At 45.7% G+C, this 21,241-nt stretch overlaps 1 protein-coding gene across 1 annotated transcript in view; it reads left to right on the top strand.

Annotated features, from left to right (window-relative positions):
• The window catches only part of LOC126150417 (PDF receptor-like), a 435,326-nt gene extending 415,160 nt beyond the window's left edge, over window positions 1–20,166 (top strand). The window contains exons 11-13 of the mRNA XM_049915876.1: window positions 2,882–3,065; window positions 10,051–10,247; window positions 20,073–20,166. Of these exons, the coding sequence (XP_049771833.1) occupies window positions 2,882–3,065; window positions 10,051–10,247; window positions 20,073–20,166 (475 nt within the window). The remainder of the gene's footprint in view (window positions 1–2,881; window positions 3,066–10,050; window positions 10,248–20,072) is intronic.
• Window positions 20,167–21,241: the final 1,075 nt, after the last annotated feature.

The following is a 21,241-nucleotide window of genomic DNA, read 5'->3' as shown; positions in this document are numbered from 1 at the left end:
TAGATTTTCAGTGTCTCATATAAACAGTGACTGAATGTAAAAATACAAAATGCTTGATAGTCTACTTATTAAAAGGTAAAATATTATGTGGAAAGTTCAACGCAGTAAGACATGCTTTACGCTTATGAACTGTGCGTATATCTTGAGGCAAATTCCCAGATTATATCGACCCATTGTTTAGTGTGAGACCACCTATTGACTCGTAACAAAGTTTACACATGATTTAAAACTCTTACGAAATTTTTTCTCGACTACACAATCCATAAAATGGCGAAAGTAGAAATATTTATCGCTAACTACATTTTCGAAGTTGATGCAGTAAAACAGCAAAATTAGGCATGGCTTTTTAATTTATTTCTTTTTTACTAGTAAGTGTATTTGCAACATACTTCGCATGCAGTTTTCACAGACAACATTGAATATACCTGCTAAATTGTATCACAGTATGACACATGGTTTAGGAGATATGAGATCATAATCACTGAGATACCTGAAAAATGATCTGCAACTTAAAATGGAGCGTAAATTACGCAGAATAAAAATATACTCATCCATTGTTTCATAATGACAGCGCTTGGCGTCTTCCAACAAACTTTTAAGATACCTTTTTTCGCTTAACACATTAATACATTTATAAGGTAATAATGAATTAAAGATGTTTTATACATGATAGTTCGAAACGTCAGAGAGTGGCGGGATTGGGGGGGGGGGGTTATTGGTGAAATCTAACGGGAAAACAGCGGGATGATGTCAACTCCGAGCAGGTACAAAGTAAAATGGAAAATAGCAACCACCAACTAAAACCATAACTACTTGGCTGGTCTTGTAAATAATTTATTTAACGATATGTTTCGTAGCCTAGAAGCTACATTATGAGGTTTGAAATTTGGGAAATCATTCCTTACAATTGTGGTCTAATTATAGTTACAATCAGCATTGAGCAACAGGGCAAACGCTTACATGGTGGATCATGAAATTAAAATTGAAACATGGACGGGACAAAAAATTCATTGTCAATGAATAAATGACGCAGTTAACGGATGGTCAGGTAAGCGGATGTATGGATCCAATTTTCCCCAACGGTCCAAAATCTTATTTTTTTTAATTATGAAATTACTATTTGGACAAAAGACCAACAATGCGCTAGAACACCCAGTCAGAGGTTAGAAGTTAGAAACACCTATCATGAATCCTGAACGGATAATTGGCCGAAAATAAACGGTTAACCGTTAGATATAGGGCCACAATCCATCTCGAATGCTATAAATACACCAGGCCACAATGCTTGGAGATACAGGTGGGTAAGTGCCCAGCAATAGAACTAGTATCGAGAACATCACATGACTTGTGTAGCTCAGCTGAAGAGCCCAATTCAAATATGGAAAGCCAGAACGCGATTGTGATACAGCAAGCCCAGTACCAATACCACTAGAAGAAGGCCAGAAGTCAGTTCGAATATGCAGAGCCAATTGCCAACATAGAACACCTGAAAGCGATACCAAAATGGTTTAAATGGCACTGAGCACTATGGGACTTAACATCCATGGTCATCAGTCCCCTAGAACTTAGAACTACTTAAACCTAACTAACCTAAGGCCAGAACACAACACCCAGCCATCACGAGGCAGAAGAAATCCCTGACCCCGCCGGGAATCGAACACGTGAACCCGGGCGTGGGAAGCGAGAACGCTACCGCACGACCACGAGATGCGGGCGAAGGCGGTACCAGTACAGAGAGATAATTAGCAACAGCAATACAGAAAGCAAGAGATCGTGGCAATGAATGAAATGCGATATCGAAAACGCCTAACACAGAGAAGTAGTAGGTTCATATCACTGTGAAACCCAAACTGACCCTTTGTCTCTCAAACGAAGTAACACACGCGGCAAGAATTTTATAATCGAGAGGAAGATGTGTTCATAAAAAATTCTGTATTCACGTAAATAGTAATCATTGTTTACGCCCATTACCTGCAAAATCAAAGATTAAGCTCTTGCTGATTTGAGGTGTAAGCTTGTACAAGAAGTTAGATCTATGGTTTTAGTAAAAATAAATAAATAAATTTCGTCTGCTACCACTGCCTGGTGTAAGTATTTCAATTGGACGCCACTTCGGCGACTCTCGTGTCCTGAAAACCAATAGTAACCGGTTACCCATCCAAGCACTAGCCAGGCTGGGCTTAGCTTAGGTGATCGGATGGGTAACCGGTGTTACAACGTGGCAGTACCGCATGATCGAAGATTTAGTGACATGCCCACATCATCGAAATTCACGAAGACCCACGTAAATTCAATACAAACTACAAACACAGCCTTACTGACTAAATCTACCAAGTAAAGGAAACAAACACACGTATGACGTCTCCCTCCGCAACACCCATACGTCAGGGTTCGAAGGCGACAGGTGGCATCGAACGTTCAAGTCTCTTCGGCCTGGTGGACTGTGCTCGACAGCGCACAGCTGTCTCACGAGCGAGTCGGACTCGCCTGTATAGCATAAGGGCCAAGCCTTGGCTTTATACCGTGCATCACTCTAATCATGAATCGTGCGTGAATTGCTGAATCAGTAACGGCATTGCCCAGGAAACGCAAGGCCGTGGATTTGAATCACAGTTTGTGAAATCCATGCCAATTTGCTGTGCCTCGTTTCCAAGACAAATTGTTGTCTTGAAAGAGGAATTTGCTGTCGATACCAGCAGAGTGCACAATGAGGAACAGCCACAAGAGGCCCTTTCTCATTGCGCGACTGTTACGTGCCAATCCACTGATTTCGTTCGGAAAGTAAATTGATCCATAGATAATCAACCACAGCTTTTGAGAATCGATTTGATCTCTAGCGTCGAGAATTTGAGATATGATGCTCGTGCCGCCTTGTTCGCAGGAAAGCGGTGCGGGCGGCGGTGGTGCTGCTGCCGCTGCTGGGCATCACCAACCTGGTCAACATGGCGGACGCCCCGCTGGACCGGGCCGCGTGGGAGTTCGCGCTCTGGTCCTACGCCACGCACTTCCTCGTCTCCTTCCAGGGCTTCTTCATAGCCTGCCTCTACTGCTTCCTCAACGGCGAGGTGCGTGTCTCAGCCTGGTTCTCTTATGTAGTCTACGTTATGCGCTTCGTCCTACAATCGAAATACGAGGGCTGTTCAATAAGTAATGCAACACATTATTTTTCTCTGCCAATTTTGGTTGCAAAAACCGGAAATTTCTTGTGGAATATTTTAAAACATTCCCGCTTCGTCTCGTATAGTTTCCTTGACTTCCGACAGGTGGTAGCGCTGTACGGAGCTGTTAAAATGGCGTCTGTAACGGATGTGCGTTGCAAACAACGGGCAGTGATCGAGTTTCTTTTGGCGGAATACCAGGGCATCTCAGATACTCATAGGCGCTTGCAGAATGTCTACGGTGATCTGGCAGTGGACAAAAGCACGGTGAGTCGTTGGGCAAAGCGTGTGTCATCATCGCCGCAAGGTCAAGTAAGACTGTCTGATCTCCGGCGTGCGGGCCAGCCGTGCACAGCTGTCGCTCCTGCAATGGCGGAGCGTGCGAACACACTCGTTCGAGATGATCGACGGATCACCATCAAACAACTCAGTGCTCAACTTGACACCTCTGTTGGTAGTGCTCTCACAATTGTTCACCAGTTGGGATATTCAAAGGTTTGTTCCCGCTGGGTCCCTCGTTGTCTAACCGAACACCATAAAGAGCAAAGGAGAACCATCTGTGCGGCATTGCTTGCTCGTCATGTGGCTGAGGGTGACAATTTCTTGTCAAAGATTGTTACAGGCGATGAAACATGGGTTCATCACTTCGAACCTGAAACAAAACGGCAATCAATGGAGTGGCGGCACACCCACTCCCCTACCAAGAAAAAGTTTAAATCCATACCCTCAGCCGGTAAAGTCATGGTTACAGTCTTCTGGGACGCTGAAGGGGTTATTCTGTTCGATGTCCTTCCCCATGGTCAAACGATCAGCTCTGAAGTGTATTGTGCTACTCTTCAGAAATTGAAGAAACGACTTCAGCGTGTTCGTAGGCACAAAAATCTGAAAGAACTTCTCCTTCTTCATGACAACGCAAGACCTCACACAAGTCTCCGCACCCGAGAGGAGCTCACAAAACTTCAGTGGACTGTTCTTCCTCATGCACCCTACAGCCCCGATCTCGCACCGTCGGATTTCCACATGTTTGGCCCAATGAAGGACGCAATCCGTGGGAGGCACTTCGCGGATGATGAAGAAGTTATTGATGCAGTACGACGTTGGCTCCGACATCGACCAGTGGAATGGTACCGTGCAGGCATACAGGCCCTCATTTCAAGGTGGCGTAAGACCGTAGCATTGAATGGAGATTACGTTGAAAAATAGTGTTGTGTAGCTAAAAGGTTGGGGAATAACCTCGTGTATTTCAATGCTGAATAAAACAACCCCTGTTTCAGAAAAAAAATGTGTTGCATTACTTATTGAACTGCCCTCGTATACAGAACTGTATATTCCCTTATGCAGTTCCAACAGTAAGACGATAAGGCATATAGTAACCAGTTAATGCGTCAGACAAGATATCTGCGTGTCCCCTATCTTATTCAACCGGTATCCAACGTCAAAAGTGAGGATCACGTGGGAAACTAAGAGTTGGAATGATGATACCTTTGAAGTAAAATTACGCATGACAGATGAATCAAGGAGGATATAAGAGGCAGACCAGCACAGGCAAAGACACCATTGATCTCTAACAGATGTTTTCTAGTACAAAAAAAGGCTTTCAAATAAGGCATAATTTCTGAGAATGTGACCGCAGCTTATAATGGAAGTGGGTCATAGACCTTTGGAAAATCAGAAAAGAAGCGAGTCGAAGCGTTTGAGATGTCTTGTTACAGATGGATGTTGAAAATTAATTAGACTCATAATTAATTTGGAGTTCCTCTGTATAATCGGCAACGAAAGGAATATATTTGGAAAATAATGATTACAAAAGGACATGATGAATGGACATGTGTTGACACATCAGGGAATAACTTTCATGGTATAAGAGGCTAAAAATGTTGGGGAAGAAAGTCATTGGAGTAGTGGGTGTTTATGATTAAACTTTTCATCTTTAAAACGTTATAGCACGTAAACTATACCATAAGAGTACTAAACTTGGTAGTTTTGACGTCCAGACTATGCGTTGCATGATTTTCATGCGTCACAGCTCCATCTTCCAGTTCTAAGTATGGCCACCAGGCGCCGTGATCAGTCATCGTGATTCATAGCCTCACACAACTGACCAGTCGCAGTGTACTTGTTGACGTGTCCACATGAACTTGGACTAAATGAGCAGGGCACTACTGGTGAAGCTCTATTGTCAAAACAACAGTAATGCTGCAGCTGAACTTCGAGAATATCGCAGGCTTAAAGGATTACGGAAGGGTCCTCATGTGGCAGACAACGCTGCGCGCAGTTCCCGCTGTGTCACGACAGCTGAACAGCCCGTGGTCCACTATACGGAAGGTGCTTTCAAGCATTCTGGAATGGTACCCGTACGAGATCCATATCGTACAGCAGCTTGCACCACGGGACACACGACGTGCTCACTTCACTCTCCACTTTCGCACAATGACTGAAGTTGACGTGTGCTCGACCTGGACGATCCAATGGACAGACGAAGCTAATCTTTCTCTGATGGGTGAGGTGAACATACGGAATTGCTGTGTGTGGGGATCCTCACCTCCAGTCATTGTGCATTGAGTTCCTCTGTATGGTGAAGGTGTCGTCATTGGCCCATTCTTTTCGGAACAGTTTGCCACTCAGTGACCAAAGACATGCAGTGAGACTGGCCACTATTACTGCGGTAGGTTTCGCCAGCATGTCACACCCGCCCTACAGGAGAGAGACGTAATGGAATGAAAAGTTTTCATGCAAGACGGCCGGCCGCGGTGGTCTCGCGGTTCTAGGCGCGCAGTCCGGAACCGCGCGACTGCTACGGTCGCAGGTTCGAATCCTGCCTCGGGCATGGATGTTTGTGATGTCCTTAGGTTAGTTAGGTTTAAGTGGTTCTAAGTTCTAGGGGACTGATGACCACAGCTGTTAAGTCCCATAGTGCTCAGAGCCATGCAAGACGGAACCCCACCGCACATCGCTCGTGAAGTTCACCTGCTTCTCAGGAACACATTTAAAAACGTTCGAATTATCAGCCGATCGTCTCCAAGTGCTAGGAAAGCACGATCACCTGATCTCGCTCCTATGATTTCTGGTTGTAGGGTTACCTGAGGGACAGGATTTACCAAGGGAACCGTCTCACATGTGGTGATCTGAAGCATAGCATAACAAGAGAGGTAGCCAGCATGCCTAAGGACAACTACACCTGATACACGAAAATTTCGAGGCGCTAATGACTTGGCGATCGCAAAACAACAATAGCATCAGCGTCCTACAGTTTCTTGGTTTACTGTATCCTGATGGACCAAACTCACAGAAAACACGCAATCCATATCTTGTTTCGTATTTGATTACGTTTGGTACAAGGGCAAACGTTTGTGACACGTCTTATCCGTATTTCTGGCTAGTGCTCTACAGCTTTCCAGTTCGTTAGAAAAATGTAAATATTTCCTTTACTAAAGTTCGGTCACAGTATGGCAGCTATAACCGTTAATTATTACTTGCGTACTTTAGTAGCGTACACACGTCAGAAAAATATCCCCATTTTCTCTATAATTTAGTGACAGTCATGTCGTGGTATGTGTAGAGCCTGCGTAGAATGATTACTTCGACAGGCTAAATAGCCTTGTAAGTTGCGTCTTCAGTTGACTTGCCTCTTCTTAACCCGTAGTGGTGAGGGCTCATCCAGTGTACCAGTCTGTGCTCTTGTCATGTTTTGCAAAACGGTTTTTCAAATATCTTGCTGAGAACGCTCAAAAGACAAATTGGTCTGTAGGATCTCAGTATCATTGGATCTTTATCTTGCCCTGTACGAAATATTACCACTTCAGCGTTCTTCCACCTTGCAGGGACCCTTTCGTGCAAGAGAGACCCTTGCTTTCGACACTCATTGTACAAATCGCACAAGTAACTAATTGATGCCGGCCGGAGTGGCCGTGCGATTCTGGGCGCTACAGTCTGGAACCGAGCGACCGCAACGGTCGCAGGTTCGAATCCTGCCTCGGACATGGATGTGTGTGATGTCCTTAGGTTAGTTAGGTTTAATTAGTTCTAAGTTCTAGGCGACTGATGACCTCACAAGTTAAGTCGCATAGTGCTCAGAGCCATTTGAACCATTTCAACTAATTGATCACATAAGGCTTATATTACTTCGGCAGGGAACCCGTCCAGTCCTGGAGATGTTATCTTTTTCAGTCTAAAATTGCATGCCTAATTTATTCTTGTGCGAAGGGGTACACAGGTATTCTTACCATAACATGTCCCGTAACCTACGCTGATCATCTGTCTTTCCTTCTCTCCATTAGCACGGCAGCTGACTGTTCCTAACTTTCTGTTACCGTCGAATCATTCGTTCTGGGAGTGGATAAGACGTTTGGTGATCGTGTTTTCTCGCTGACTATTTCATTAGGTTTCTATAGTTAGCCTCCACGAATTGCTTGCATTCTTCCATTTTCGTTTTCCACAACTCTTCGTTAAAACGTTGTTTAAAATACCTTTATCTATGCAACCTTCGGACCCTTTCTTCTTGAGTTATGCTGCTCTTGTATAGCTTCCTGGCTCTTCTTGTTTCGCATCTTACTTTCTGCAGCGCCTCGGTCGAAATGCAAGGTACTATTTTAGAATGACCTATGCTGATGGTTATCGATGCCTCCATCGCTCTATGTATAGCCACTGTCTATTCTTGCACCTCGGCACGTTCATTATCTCCTGGCGATGGAGTTCCAGGACACTGAAACACTCTTCTTAGTTCTTCCCAGTTAGCGTCCTTGATATTGTATTTCAGCGTTGCGCGCACGTTTTCTGTGTCGTCTTGGATTTCCCTTCGCGTGATGGTATACTTAGTGTATGATACTGAAGTCACTAAATGTCATTCCGCTCACTGCCTTCCAGTCTTTCACACGGTGCACAGCTGCCATATTTGCTACAGTTACGTCAATATCTGAAGTTGCTCCGACACTCCCTTCGTAGGTTGGTGGATTGTGAGGTACATTGAATACCTGTAGGTCGAGTTCCATAATGGCTTCTTCTAGTTGTCTGTCACGGTCATCAGTCAGGCAGTTACGCCATAATACACTCGTCCAGCACATCACTAAACTGCAAATACATGGAAGACAAGGTGCATCTCTCCCTTAAGGTTAACATTTCCACATAGACTATGAGTTCTGAACAGTTTTGTGATAGGTTTGTCACTGTTGTGGCCTTCTTCAGTACTATTAGTACTGCCGTAGGACCCTGCCCTTGTGTGGTTATCTGGACGATCATTGGCATTCTGGGGCCTCCATATACGGTTCTTGGAGAACGATACTTCTAACTGAAACTCCTCAGCCGCTGTTCTAGCCACATGCAATAAGCTGAAACTTCTCATGGCGTTAAGCTGTCCTATCTTTATCTCCATTAGGGGTGATATTCAACAGTTTTGGCCTACTCGCCTGTAATCAAAAGCTATACTTCCATGTGTCATCACAAAGTGATTGTACAAAGAATGTAAAGAGAATGATTTATTTCTTCAAATGGTTCAAATGGCTCTAAGCACTATGGGATTTGACATCTGAGTCCTTCAGTTCTCTAGACTTAGAACTACTTATACCAAACTATACCTAAGGTCATCACATACATCCATGCCCGTGGCAGAATTCTAACCTGCGACCGTAGCAATAGCGTGGTTCCGGACTGAAGTGCCTAGAACCGCTCGGCCACGGGGGCCGGTTATTTATTTCTTCTGCCAGAAACCTGTTTCAATAACTTCTCCAGTTTTCCCACGTCTGTTGGCAAATTGTTCAGTCTGAGGTAGGTTCTGTCCACGAAATCAGGTACCTTACTAGATGTCTTAACGCTGTAGTAAGCGCCATCTGCTCTTCCAGTCTAGTGGGTTGCATAACGTTCACTTGCACTACAACATCATCTTGAGTTACCATCCACTTAATCAAAGTGATTCCACGTGCATGGTGTGGAGTTTGGTATGGCTGCTGTGTGGTGTTTGTAGTGTGGGATGTGGTATGGTGGATGATGTGTGTGGCATGTGGTGTACTGCGTGTGGTGCAGTGGTGTGTTGAATGCGGTAGGTTGTGTGTGGTGTGTGGGGCAATAGTGTGCCGTAGTACATGCGTGCATACACATGTATTCATGTATGAATAGGTGTATGGGGAGGTGGCGTGCAGTGTGTGGTGTGTGCGATCTGGTTTTGGTGAGTGTGGTATGGTATGTGTGAGGTGTAGTATGTGTGGTATGGTGTGAGGTGTAGTATGTTTGGTATGGCTGCTGTGTGGTGTTTGTAGTGTGGGATGTGGTGTGGTGGATGATGAGTGTGGCATGTGGTGTACTGCATGTGGTGCAGTTGTGTGTTGAATGCAGTAGGTTGTGTGTGGTGTGTGGGGCTATGGCTATGGCTATGCGTGCATACACATGTATTCGTGTATGAATAGGTGTATGGGGAGGTGGCGTGCAGTATGTGGTGTGTGCGATCTGGTTTTGGTGAGTGTGGTATGGTATGTGTGAGGTGTAGTATGTGTGGTATGGTGTGAGGTGTAGTATGTGTGGTATGGTGTGAGAGGTAGGTTGTGTGTGGTGTGTGGGGCTATGGTGTGCCCATAGTACATGCGTGCATACACATGTATTCATGTATGAATAGGTGTATGGGGAGGTGGCGTGCAGTGTGTGGTGTGTGCGATCTGGTTTTAGTGAGTGTGGTATGGTATGTGTGAGGTGTAGTATGTGTGGTATGGTGTGAGATGTTCTGTGGTGTGGTGTGTCATCTGTGGTGCGATGTGTGGTGTGGTATTGTGTGTCGCGCGATTCAGTGTGTGTGGTCTTGTGTGTGATGAGGTGTGGTGCATCTACTGCAAACAGAGTAGCTGTTGCCCTAGGACTAACCTTAGCATACGTTTATGGTGAGCGCTCCACTAGCAGTTTCGGCCTGCAGGTGCGGCTGGCGATCCTGAAGAGCCTGTGGGTGTACCTGTCGCTGCGCCAGCACCAGCTGGCCACGGCCACGCCGGGCCGCCGCGTGTCCGTCTTCTCCGGCGTCTACGTCGCGGCGGAGCTGCGCCAGCCGCTGCCTGCCGCCTGCAGCCCTCTGGGCGCGGCTGCTGCCGGACCCGGCCCCAGGAGGCAGGGCAGGTCAGTGGTCACCCATTACCTCGTCACTGTAACAGCAGTTTTCATTTTCTTAATCTTAATCTTTCTCCTTGCTCATAATCGTTCCCTCTCTAATGGCACAGATATACACTCCTGGAAAATTGAAATAAGAACACCGTGAATTCATTGTCCCAGGAAGAGGAAACTTTATTGACACATTCCTGGGGTCAGATACATCACATGATCACACTGACAGAACCACAGGCACATAGACACAGGCAACAGAGCATGCACAATGTCGGCACTAGTACAGTGTATAGCCACCTTTCGCAGCAATGCAGGCTGCTATTCTCCCATGGAGACGATCGTAGAGATGCTGGATGTAGTCCTGTGGAACGGCTTACCATGCCATTTCCACCTGGCGCCTCAGTTGGACCAGCGTTCGTGCTGGACGTGCAGACCGCGTAAGACGACGCTTCATCCAGTCCCAAACATGCTCAATGGGTGACAGATCCGGAGATCTTGCTGGCCAGGGTAGTTGACTTACACCTTCTAGAGCACGTTGGGTGGCACGGGATACATGCGGACGTGCATTGTCCTGTTGGAACAGCAAGTTCCCTTGCCGGTCTAGGAATGGTAGAACGATGGGTTCGATAACGGTTTGGATGTACCGTGCACTATTCAGTGTCCCCTCGACGATCACCAGTGGTGTACGGCCAGTGTAGGAGATCGCTCCCCACACCATGATGCCGGGTGTTGGCCCTGTGTGCCTCGGTCGTATGCAGTCCTGATTGTGGCGCTCACCTGCACGGCGCCAAACACGCATACGACCATCATTGGCACCAAGACAGAAGCGACTCTCATCGCTGAAGACGACACGTCTCCATTCGTCCCTCCATTCACGCCTGTCGCGACACCGCTGGAGGCGGGCTGCACGATGTTGGGGCGTGAGCGGAAGACGGCCTAACGGTGTGCGGGACCGTAGCCCAGCTTCATGGAGACGGTTGCGAATGGTCCTCGCCGATACCCCAGGAGCAACAGTGTCCCTAATTTGCTGGGAAGTGGCGGTGCGGTCCCCTACGGCACTGCGTAGGATCCTACGGTCTTGGCGTGCATCCGTGCGTCGCTGCGGTCCGGTCCCAGGTCGATGGGCACGAGCACCTTCCGCCGACCACTGGCGACAACATCGATGTACTGTGGAGACCTCACGCCCCACGTGTTGAGCAATTCGGCGGTACGTCCACCCGGCCTCCCGCATGCCCACTATACGCCCTCGCTCAAAGTCCGTCAACTGCACATACGGTTCACGTCCACGCTGTCGCGGCATGCTACCAGTGTTAAAGACTGCGATGGAGCTCCGTATGCCACGGCAAACTGGCTGACACTGACGGCGGCGGTGCACAAATGCTGTGCAGCTAGCGCCATTCGACGGCCAACACCGCGGTTCCTGGTGTGTCCGCTGTGCCGTGCGTGTGGTCATTGCTTGTACAGCCCTCTCGCAGTGTCCGGAGCAAGTATGGTGGGTCTGACACACCGGTGTCAATGTGTTCTTTTTTCCTTTTCCAGGAGTGTAGATGCTAGCATGTTCTTGCTGGAGTTGTTGTAGCCACTGAACTTCAATGGTGGTGGCGTCAACAAGAAGAATTGGGTGAAGTGCCTGTTGCTAATTGCCTATAAGACGCATCATTAACCTCACCTCCCAGTCTGCTGTTACCTCGATAGTGGTGCCATCTTCTTCACATCTATCAGAGGTTTTGATAGCTAGATAGAAATTTATTGTTTTACAACATGCTATTTCAATCCCAATCGTTCAACCCTCCTCTTAATCGTTCCCTCTGAAATGGCACTGATATCGATGCTAGCATGTTTTTTGTTGGAGTTGTAGCTCTCGAACCTTATTGGACCTGGTGTCATTCAAGAATAATTGGGTGAAGTGGCTGCTGGATCCCCTATTAACTGTCTCATTAACCTCACTTGCCAGTCTGTTGTTACCCTGATAGTGGTGACATCGGGCTTCTTCACGTCTGCTAGAGGCTTAGGTGGCTAAGTGGAAAAATTATTGCTGTAGGGCATGCTGCAGACCAGTAGGCAGACAGATCTGCAGTATAGAGTAGACATATGCACCAAGATAAAACACTTGAAAGGAGAGGCCGCGTGTTATATGCTACACAGACCGATCAGCTCACAATTAATATAATAACCTGGAAAAAAATGTCTTGCTGTAAGTAACGAGTAAAAACAAATCATCACTGAACACAGAAATGAAACATGAACAGTGTTCCGACGTAACGACAAGCGCTGCCACGAAGAAGAAGAACGCAAGAGCAGAAAAGACTGTGACATAACGTCAGACAATAGTTCGCTGACTAGGACAGCAGCTGCCTCTAGCCGAAGACAATACCCAGTGATCTCTATACTAACTCGATGGCGAACTTCGGCTGTCACAGCGTGCCGTCGTCTGTTAGCGCCACTATATTGCAGATAGGCAAGAAACTGGATGTGATATTTCAGTTAGAAAGGCGGCACTCGTTTTCGTTCGAAAGTATCTACTTTCTAGACGAGAATAAAACTAACTACGTTAACATTAAAGCAACGAAGTACCAATTTCGTTTTACGTTCAAGAACACGGAAGTGTACTGTAATATCGTAAATATAAAGTACCTAAAAGCGAAACAATATATTTCCTAGGCATAAGGAACAGTTTCATTAGCATATGTAATGCACTTACCACTGGCGACATCATCTTTGACGTAGGAGAAAACGTAATGGGGTCTATTTAAATGTGAGTTTGGACATCCACAACAATATGCTACTTATTGTCAAGCAATGTATGAAACAACCAAAATCATCCGGGACACTGACAGGAAAATTGTTCTCTTCTTTTACTGAACTAATTCACATGTACCAACGTGGAATTTGCGACGAAATCACTTAGTTTAAAGTGCATATTTAACTGAGAACTAACGTATATAAACTGTTCAGTCAATCAGGGTAACTTTGCACCACATTTTTCCGTCTTTTTGAAAGTATTGCACACACAATCTACATCACAACAGACACTAAAATTTCACACGTATGCATGGCAATGAGGAAACATGTACTAGACACGCTCTCTTCGAGTAAAATTTTAATTTTAATACTGGTACAAAATTACTCAGTTATTTTGGGTAACTGTAGTCTTAAAAAACATAATATTTTTCCCATATCTAATGTTCCGAATCAATTTACATCACAACAAAAAGATATTAGTAGTTAATAAGAAGTAAAAACAGTGTTGATGCACATTGTATCATGCAAGGCAACGACCAAGGTATTTACGAATTTTTTGTCATTTCTTGACATTCAATTATTACCTGTGGAAAGTTAAATCACTTTCCTTGCTCCACCGGTTCGTACAGTTGTATGCAGAGCAAGAAATAACCATTCTACACTCACAACATACCTTCCTTTACAACTAGAGAAAATTTTTACCTAACTAAAAGATGGCGGACGATGTAAATATATAGTCCTGAGACGACACGGATAAACGCTATGGTGAAAGACAGAAGATGTACATCCAGTTAGTATGGAGATCACTGGAATACCCGCACAAGCGGCGCTCCTGCAGCCTCGGCCGGGCAGTAGAAGACGGACACAAGGACAACTACTTGAGAGCCGTATCCGCTACTTGCATGGACATTCTATATAGCGAAAGATATTGATTATCTGCATGTCCCCAACAGATTGCTACACGACATTGTAAACTAAAGTTAAGTACTGTCAATCTACTTTAATGTAATAGAAACCATTAAGGTAATTTGCTTGTTGTACAGCTATCCGAGAAAGTACGTAGCATCCTATAAGAGACGAATGGGCAGGACACCACAAACAGCTTGTCCAGCCCCTTTTGAGAGACCGTGCTAGCAGAAAAACATAAAGGATCTTGAGATTTGGAGATAGCTACGAAATCTGATTTTGAAAAGGTGTCAAGACAGGGTTCGCGATAAACTTAGTGTGTCAGCATGGGAAAAGTCGACACGCCCGTGGACTGAGATGTAACCGACTGTATCGTTTGTAATGTCGCTACCAAATGTACCGCAAGCCTCGTATGCAAAAACTGCTGGTCTGAAGCAAACTGCTCGGTCCTTGGCTGCCACCAGTAGCGAAATAAACTCAGGATACAGAAAACGGTGGCTACATGACCTCTACTCTCATCACGAAGTGACTCAAACCCACAACTGCAGCGAAATGGAGCACTGAGAGCTGCTTTCCTCACACTTGTTATTTCGGATGTCTCTCCATAATAAAGCAGTCTGCACACGGACCGTGCATTCGGATGTAGAACGCTGAGAGCGCCGAGGTCCTGACGTCATTACGTGGAAAACACGCGTTGTGGAGTCTTTCGGGACTTGGAGAGCAGTATTTAACATAACAGATATTCTGAAGCTACGTTTCAACGTAGAGCAATGAGATAGGAGAACGCCACCTCTGTCACATGGACGCCTTCCGAGCCCCACAATCAGTCTCTTTTCAGAACACAGTGGCGAGACGTCATAATGGATTTCATTTGAAGCGCATATTTACATGTGCTGTTTCTAAGGATTGGTAAGTTAAGTATTTTTCGAAAAACAATCGTTAAAGGTATGATTTTTTGTAATAAAATGACGGATAAGGGGATGTTGGTTGTCAAAGAATTATTGTAACTTGTTTATTACGAAATTATTCCGTTTCAAGGCAGCGGAACACTCAGGACCCATAAAAAATCCTATGTTATTGATACAACTTGATATAATTAAATGTCAGTTAATACCATACGTGTGATTAAAGCTTTCAGGGGACAATAACGTATGTCGGTCATGGGCGATGTAGCACAATGAGCGGAGTCCCAGAGCTGTAAAATATCGGATGATGTGTGGCTGGTTAACGTCTCACTGGATCCGAAACATCGCGTTTTCTAATAAGTTCCGATATTTTCTTATAAGTTTAATAAAAGTATATTCAGTAATTGCTACGCTCTTTCTGAGGAGTAAGTTTGTCCTAATACCCAAAGGAATTACAGACATTGGCTGCGAGTGGGCATTGTTTTACATCAGTGGGGAAAGTTGAAAATGTTTCCGGAACAGAATTCGAACCTGTGTTTTAAAGTTACTAGGCAGATGCTGTCAGCTCCAGGCCATCCAGCTATAGTGGTTATCGCGCCAGCACGGGCTACATTATCACCCCTGCTGTCAGCAGGAATTTCTCAACTTATCCACAAAACTATCCACTGAACTTATCCACAAAATCCCCAGCCATTCTTCCTGAAGACAGACGTTGACTGTGGATATTGTACCACACAGTCCCTTTCCCCAGACATGTCACTAAGCCCGCCCTAAGATGCAAACAACCATGTATGAGCAGCGCCTATTAGACGGAGGGGGTCGGATAGCCGATCAGTTCCAGTCACTCCAACAGGAAGGAGGTACACGGCTCATGTCTACTGTAGTTCAACCATGCCTACACGGTCAATACCGCGGTTCGATCACGTCCGCATTGTTACTTTGTGCCAGGAAGGGCTCTCAACAAGGGAAGTGTCCAAACGCCTCGGAGTGAACCAAAGCGATGTTGTTCGGGCATGGAGGAGATACAGAGGGACAGGAACTGTCGATGACATGCCTCGCTCAGGACGCCCAAGGGCTACTACAGCAGTGGATGACAGCTGCCTACGGACTATGGCTCGGAGATACACTGACAGCAACGCCATTATGTTGAATAATGCTTTTCGTGCAGCCCCAGGACATCCTGTTACGACTCAAACTGTGCGCAATATGCAACTTCACTGTCGACGTCCATGGCGAGGTCAATTTTTAGAACCACGACACCATGCAGCGCGGTACAATTGGACCCAACAACATGGCGAATGGACCGCTCAGGATTGGCATCACGTTCTCTTCACCGATGAGCGTCGCATACGCCTTCAATCAGACAATGGTTGGAGACGTGTTTGGGGGCAACTCGGTCAGGCTGAACGCCTTAGACACACTCTACAGACCGAGCGGGGTGGCACAGTGGTTAGACACTGGACTCGCATTCGGGAGGACGACGGTTCAATCCCGCGTCCGGCCATCCTGATTTAGGTTTTCCGTGATTTCCCTAAATCACTCCAGGCAAATGCCGGGATGGTTCCTTTGAAAGGGCACGGCCGACTTCCTTCCCAATCCTTCCCTAATCCGATGAGACCGATGACCACGCTGTCTGGTCTCCTTCCCCAAACCAACCAACCAACCACACTCTACAGTAAGTGAGGCAAGGTGGAGGTTACCTGATGTTTTGGGGTGACATTATGTGCGGCCGACGTACGCCGCTGGTGGTCACAGAAGGCGCCGTAATGGCAGCACGATCTTTGAATGCCGTCCTCCGACCGGTAGTGCAACCATATCGGCAGCATATTGGCGAGGCATTCGTTTTGATGGACGACAATTCGCGCCCCCATCGTGCACATCTTTTGAATGACTTCCTTTAGGATAACGATATCGCTCGACTGGAGTGTCCAGCATATTCTCCAGACATGAACCCTATCGAACATGCCTGGGATAGCTTGAAAAGGGCTGTTTACGGACGACGTGACCCACCAACCACTCTCAGGGGTTTACGCCGAATCGCCCTTGAGGAGTGGCACAATCTGGACTAATAGTGCCTTGATGAACTTGTGGACAATGTGCCACGACGAATACAGGCATGCATCAATGCAAGAGGACGTGTTACTTGGTATTAGAGGTACCGGTGTGTACAAAAATCTGGACCACCACCTCTGAATGTCTCACTGTATGGTGGTACAACATGCAATGCGTGATTTTCATGAGCAATAAAAGAGCGGAAATTTTCTGCACAGGTTTCGGAACTCTTGGCAGCGAGGTGATGCAAAACATTTTTTGATCTGTGTAAATGCACAATTAAGTCGAAGACGGCCAAAAATCTCTTCAGTTGGGATGCAAATTAGGTTCAAACTCTCATGGGAATTGACTAAAGGCCACTGCACCGAGTAATGAGAATAATGGGTACACAGAATTTGCGTGTGATTGAGGGCGTGCAAGAATCGATGACCACTATGTGCGGATGGTTTAATGGTCAGAGCATCTGCCCAATAAGCAGGACTCCTGGGATCGAATCCGATTCCGGCACAAGTTTTGAACTTTCTCCACTGATTAAATCAATGTCCACTCGCAGTCTGTGTGTATAATTGACTAGCGTTAATTCATAGTAACTACTGGATCACAATGGTATCTGTGCTTTCGGACAGGTCCGAAAGAAATGGCACCACATGTATGTTGCAGTATCAGCTACTTTCAGATACGCCCGCCGCCAGTTACGCCTCCGCGTTACCTGCAGCCGCCACCGCGCCACTAGGCGCTGCCTGCCACGAACGATTACGACGCTGCCAATGAGATGAAAGCTTCTCCGGAGCTCCAGCAGCGGGTTCACATAACTTCTAACATTCAAGCACATTGCAATGAGGCCTACTTTGTGTCGTTGCCAGTTGAATAACGTTTATAGATTTTCAAAGTGCCCAGGGATCGATATCTTCTGAATAGACAATCTACTGAAGAGTGACAGAATTGTAATGGTTCAGATGGCTCTGAGCACTATGGGACTTAACATCTCTGGTCATCAATCCCCTACAACTTAGAACTACTTAAACCTAACTAACCTAAGGACATACACACATCCATGCCCGAGGCAGGATTCGAACCTGCGACCGTAGCAGTGGCGCTGGTTCCGGACTGAAGCGCCTAGAACCGCTAGGCCATCACGGCCGGCGACAGAATTATAAATCCTTTGTATCTATATATACTTCCGCATTCAAAGTTACTGTTAACAACGAACGATGATGCTACAGCGACAAAGCTATGTATTATTTTTATAATTTCATATTAGATGTAGAATAAATTAATATCTGAATTCTCTGTTAATGAACGGCATCTCTTCCTAGCTCCTGTATCCACTAACGAACCACACGTGTGCAAAGGAGAACGTAACATATGTAAGTTTGTTCGCTTGTCTTATCTACAGGGCAGCTCGCGGTACTTGCAGTTAGATATATTGCACTTTTTTCTTCTTTTCAGTTTCGTTTTTCACAAATTGTAAACATTCTGCTGCTGAATAAGAACGCGATCAAGCAAGAATTGCCTTAGGATTTCACTAAAAAGGAGAACGATGAAATAATTTTTATCTTACTTGGAGGACTATTATGAATTTTTATTTTTATTTTTTTTTTCCTTTATTGAGTTTCGATTCCCCCTAAAGGGGGCGGGCTGGCAGCAGCTTATTACGCCGCTCTTCAGCCTACAGAAGTTGTTTTAAAAAGAGGAAGATAATAAAAATAATAACAGTTGGCGATAAAATCGGTGACTTAAAGGTAAAATGGCAGAAACTACTGGAGCTTAAAACATAAAACCACAGGGTGGATGATGCTAATAAAATACACAGGAAGGAGAAAAAATAAGAGACAGACAATTAAAAAACACGGCGGCAGTCTGGTTTCTGTTCGCAAGAGAGATAAAATGCACACCCAGCGACAGCACGATTTCTGCTCGCAACACTGTGGAAAGACGCACAACACTGAACACTCACTTAAACACTGCACTAAAAAAAAAGGCCGAAATATGACATACCACACCCGAGAGCAGGTGGTGGGAAAACCGGTCAGATGACGGGAAAAAGGGGGCAGGAAGGAGAGGAAAAGTGAAGGGGGAGGGGGGAAAGGAGCCAATTGAAGATGAGGATATAGAAGAGGGGGGTGGGGGGTGCTGAGCAGACGTGCCTGGAAGTGGGGAAGGCAATGAATTTTTATCGCACTCTTTGTAATGGAACTTCCATAACCCAACGTCCTTTTTAAGTGGGCGTGGTACTTTCCTAACTGCCTTGTAAAATATCCATGGATATTGACGTTTTTATGAATGTGTACTACAAATACCACATGACTAGCATAGATATAAGGGATCAAATGCGCATTTTGACAGAGATAATGTAGCAATTTTACGCCCGTACATTTCGTGAAGAGTGTGATGTGCGAGCGAGATACACACCGGACAACAACCGCTGAAGCGCTCTGCAACAGCGACCACCACCTTGAGGCACTCGTACCATATGCACAAGTATCACTGTTTCTGAGTGTTCAGCAGCACGATGAATTCGGCAATCTGAACGTGGACGTTCGAAAGTCAATGTACCGACGGCTAAAGCGTTCGTGGGGAGAAAAAAGTTCTCGCGGCAAACTTAACAAGGGGTGGCGGCTATAATCTGTACCGGCCAGTGTTGGATCGGCCGCCCCAATTCAGAAGTTGGCGAGCCTGAACTGGTACCATTTGTCCGAATGCGAGCGAACCTTGTATCCTTGAGCATCGGAGTAACTATGACCTGATATTTAGAGTAACGAGTCGGTACCTCTGCAGAATTTCACAGCCTTGTCCATAATTAAGAATAATCAACCGGTTTCCGTGAAAATCTGTCGACAGGCTTCCCGTCGATGTTTTCCGATTTCCAGAGAACATTAATTTTTGCTATTTATTCAGTAATTAACTTTATTTAAATTCGACGCCGGCCACTGCGGCCGAGAGGTTCTAGGCTCTTCAATCCGGAACTGCGCTGCTGCTACGGTGGCAGGTTCGAATCCTGCCTCGGGCATGGCTGTGTGTGATGTCCTTAGGTTAGTTAGCTTTAAGTAGTTCTAAGCCTAGGGGACTCATGGCCTCAGATGTTAAGTCCCACAGTGCTTAGAGCCATTTGAACCATTTTAAATTCGAATTAATAACTCGATCCACTCTTGATTGGTGTCATTGGATTCGTACTGTACAAAATCTGCGATCAAAGATGTAAATTTAATTTAATCAACAACTCCCTCTTTCTCAGGAGACCGGACAGGGCTGCTGTTGTTCCTTCTTCACGCCTCATCTACATAAGGGAAATTCAACATTCATGGTTATCATTGCAGAGACAGTTTTGATGGTGCCCCGCGTTAGTGTATTCTGTGCAAGCCTCTTCATCCCCGAATAACTACTGGAACCTACATCCTTTTTGGAACTGCTTATTGTATTCGTCTTTTGTGCTCCCCGTGAAATTTTTACCTCTCTTGCACTTCCACATCCGAATACTGACGGCTCTTACGTGCCGCATGATGTGTCCCACGAACTGATATGTTCTTTTAGTCAACTTGGCGACAAATTTATTTTTTCTCCGATTGGATTCATTACTTTCTTGTTGCTTACTCGATCTGTCCTCCTAAGCTGCAACATTATTCTATAGCACCACATTTCAAAATCTCACCCTCTCGCTTCTCTGAACTGCTTATTGTCCTTATTTGACTTCCGTACAATGCTACGTTCCTGGCAAAGACTATCCAGGAAGCAAATTTAAGTTTCCATCTCTATTGTTTTACAAGTATTCTCGCTTTCTTTGTTAATTTTCGCCGAAATAATGTCCAGTGACGCGCATACGTAATAAGCTAGGTGCCGGCGTTATCGGGGGCGTTCCCGGGGAGAAATTTCGGAGAACATCCCCCGCCCCCTCCTTCCTCTTGGCAAATGAAAAAGACTCTTATAAACTCTACTCGCGTCTGTCGCTGCCTCGCAGACAGATGTAACAGATCCCCATCTGAAGCAAAATACAAATTGAACTCACCAGCAGCGATTGCACCCAGACACATCAGCAGTGAACCGTCAAAGCTATTTGGCCGTTCGCCGCTATTTTCCTTGCAACTGAAAATGCCAGAAGTCTCTGGGCTTTAAAAGATTATTCACGTTTTTAACTCGTGTTCCTCAGCTGGTATCATTAGAACGTGCACACAGAAACCATTCCCTGCCTGATATAGAGTAACGTAATATCTTAACCATCTTTTACGTCTTTTTCTGTGCTCTTCCTTCCCACTCTCTTTCTCTAAAAGCTATCTGCTTTGCAGTGGTCTTCGTAAGAACATATTTAATCACTTTCAGGGCTCGCGCAATAGAGTTTTTAGATCTCACATCTTGTGATGGCGCTCGTCCACAGTCGTCTTTCCTTGGTAAACTGCCTTAATTTATTAT

Source organism: Schistocerca cancellata, chromosome 2, assembly GCF_023864275.1.
Source record: "Schistocerca cancellata isolate TAMUIC-IGC-003103 chromosome 2, iqSchCanc2.1, whole genome shotgun sequence".
Lineage (NCBI taxonomy): Eukaryota > Metazoa > Arthropoda > Insecta > Orthoptera > Acrididae > Schistocerca > Schistocerca cancellata.
The sequence above is the reverse complement of the archived record's forward strand: the minus strand, read 5'-3'. Positions and strand labels throughout refer to the sequence as shown.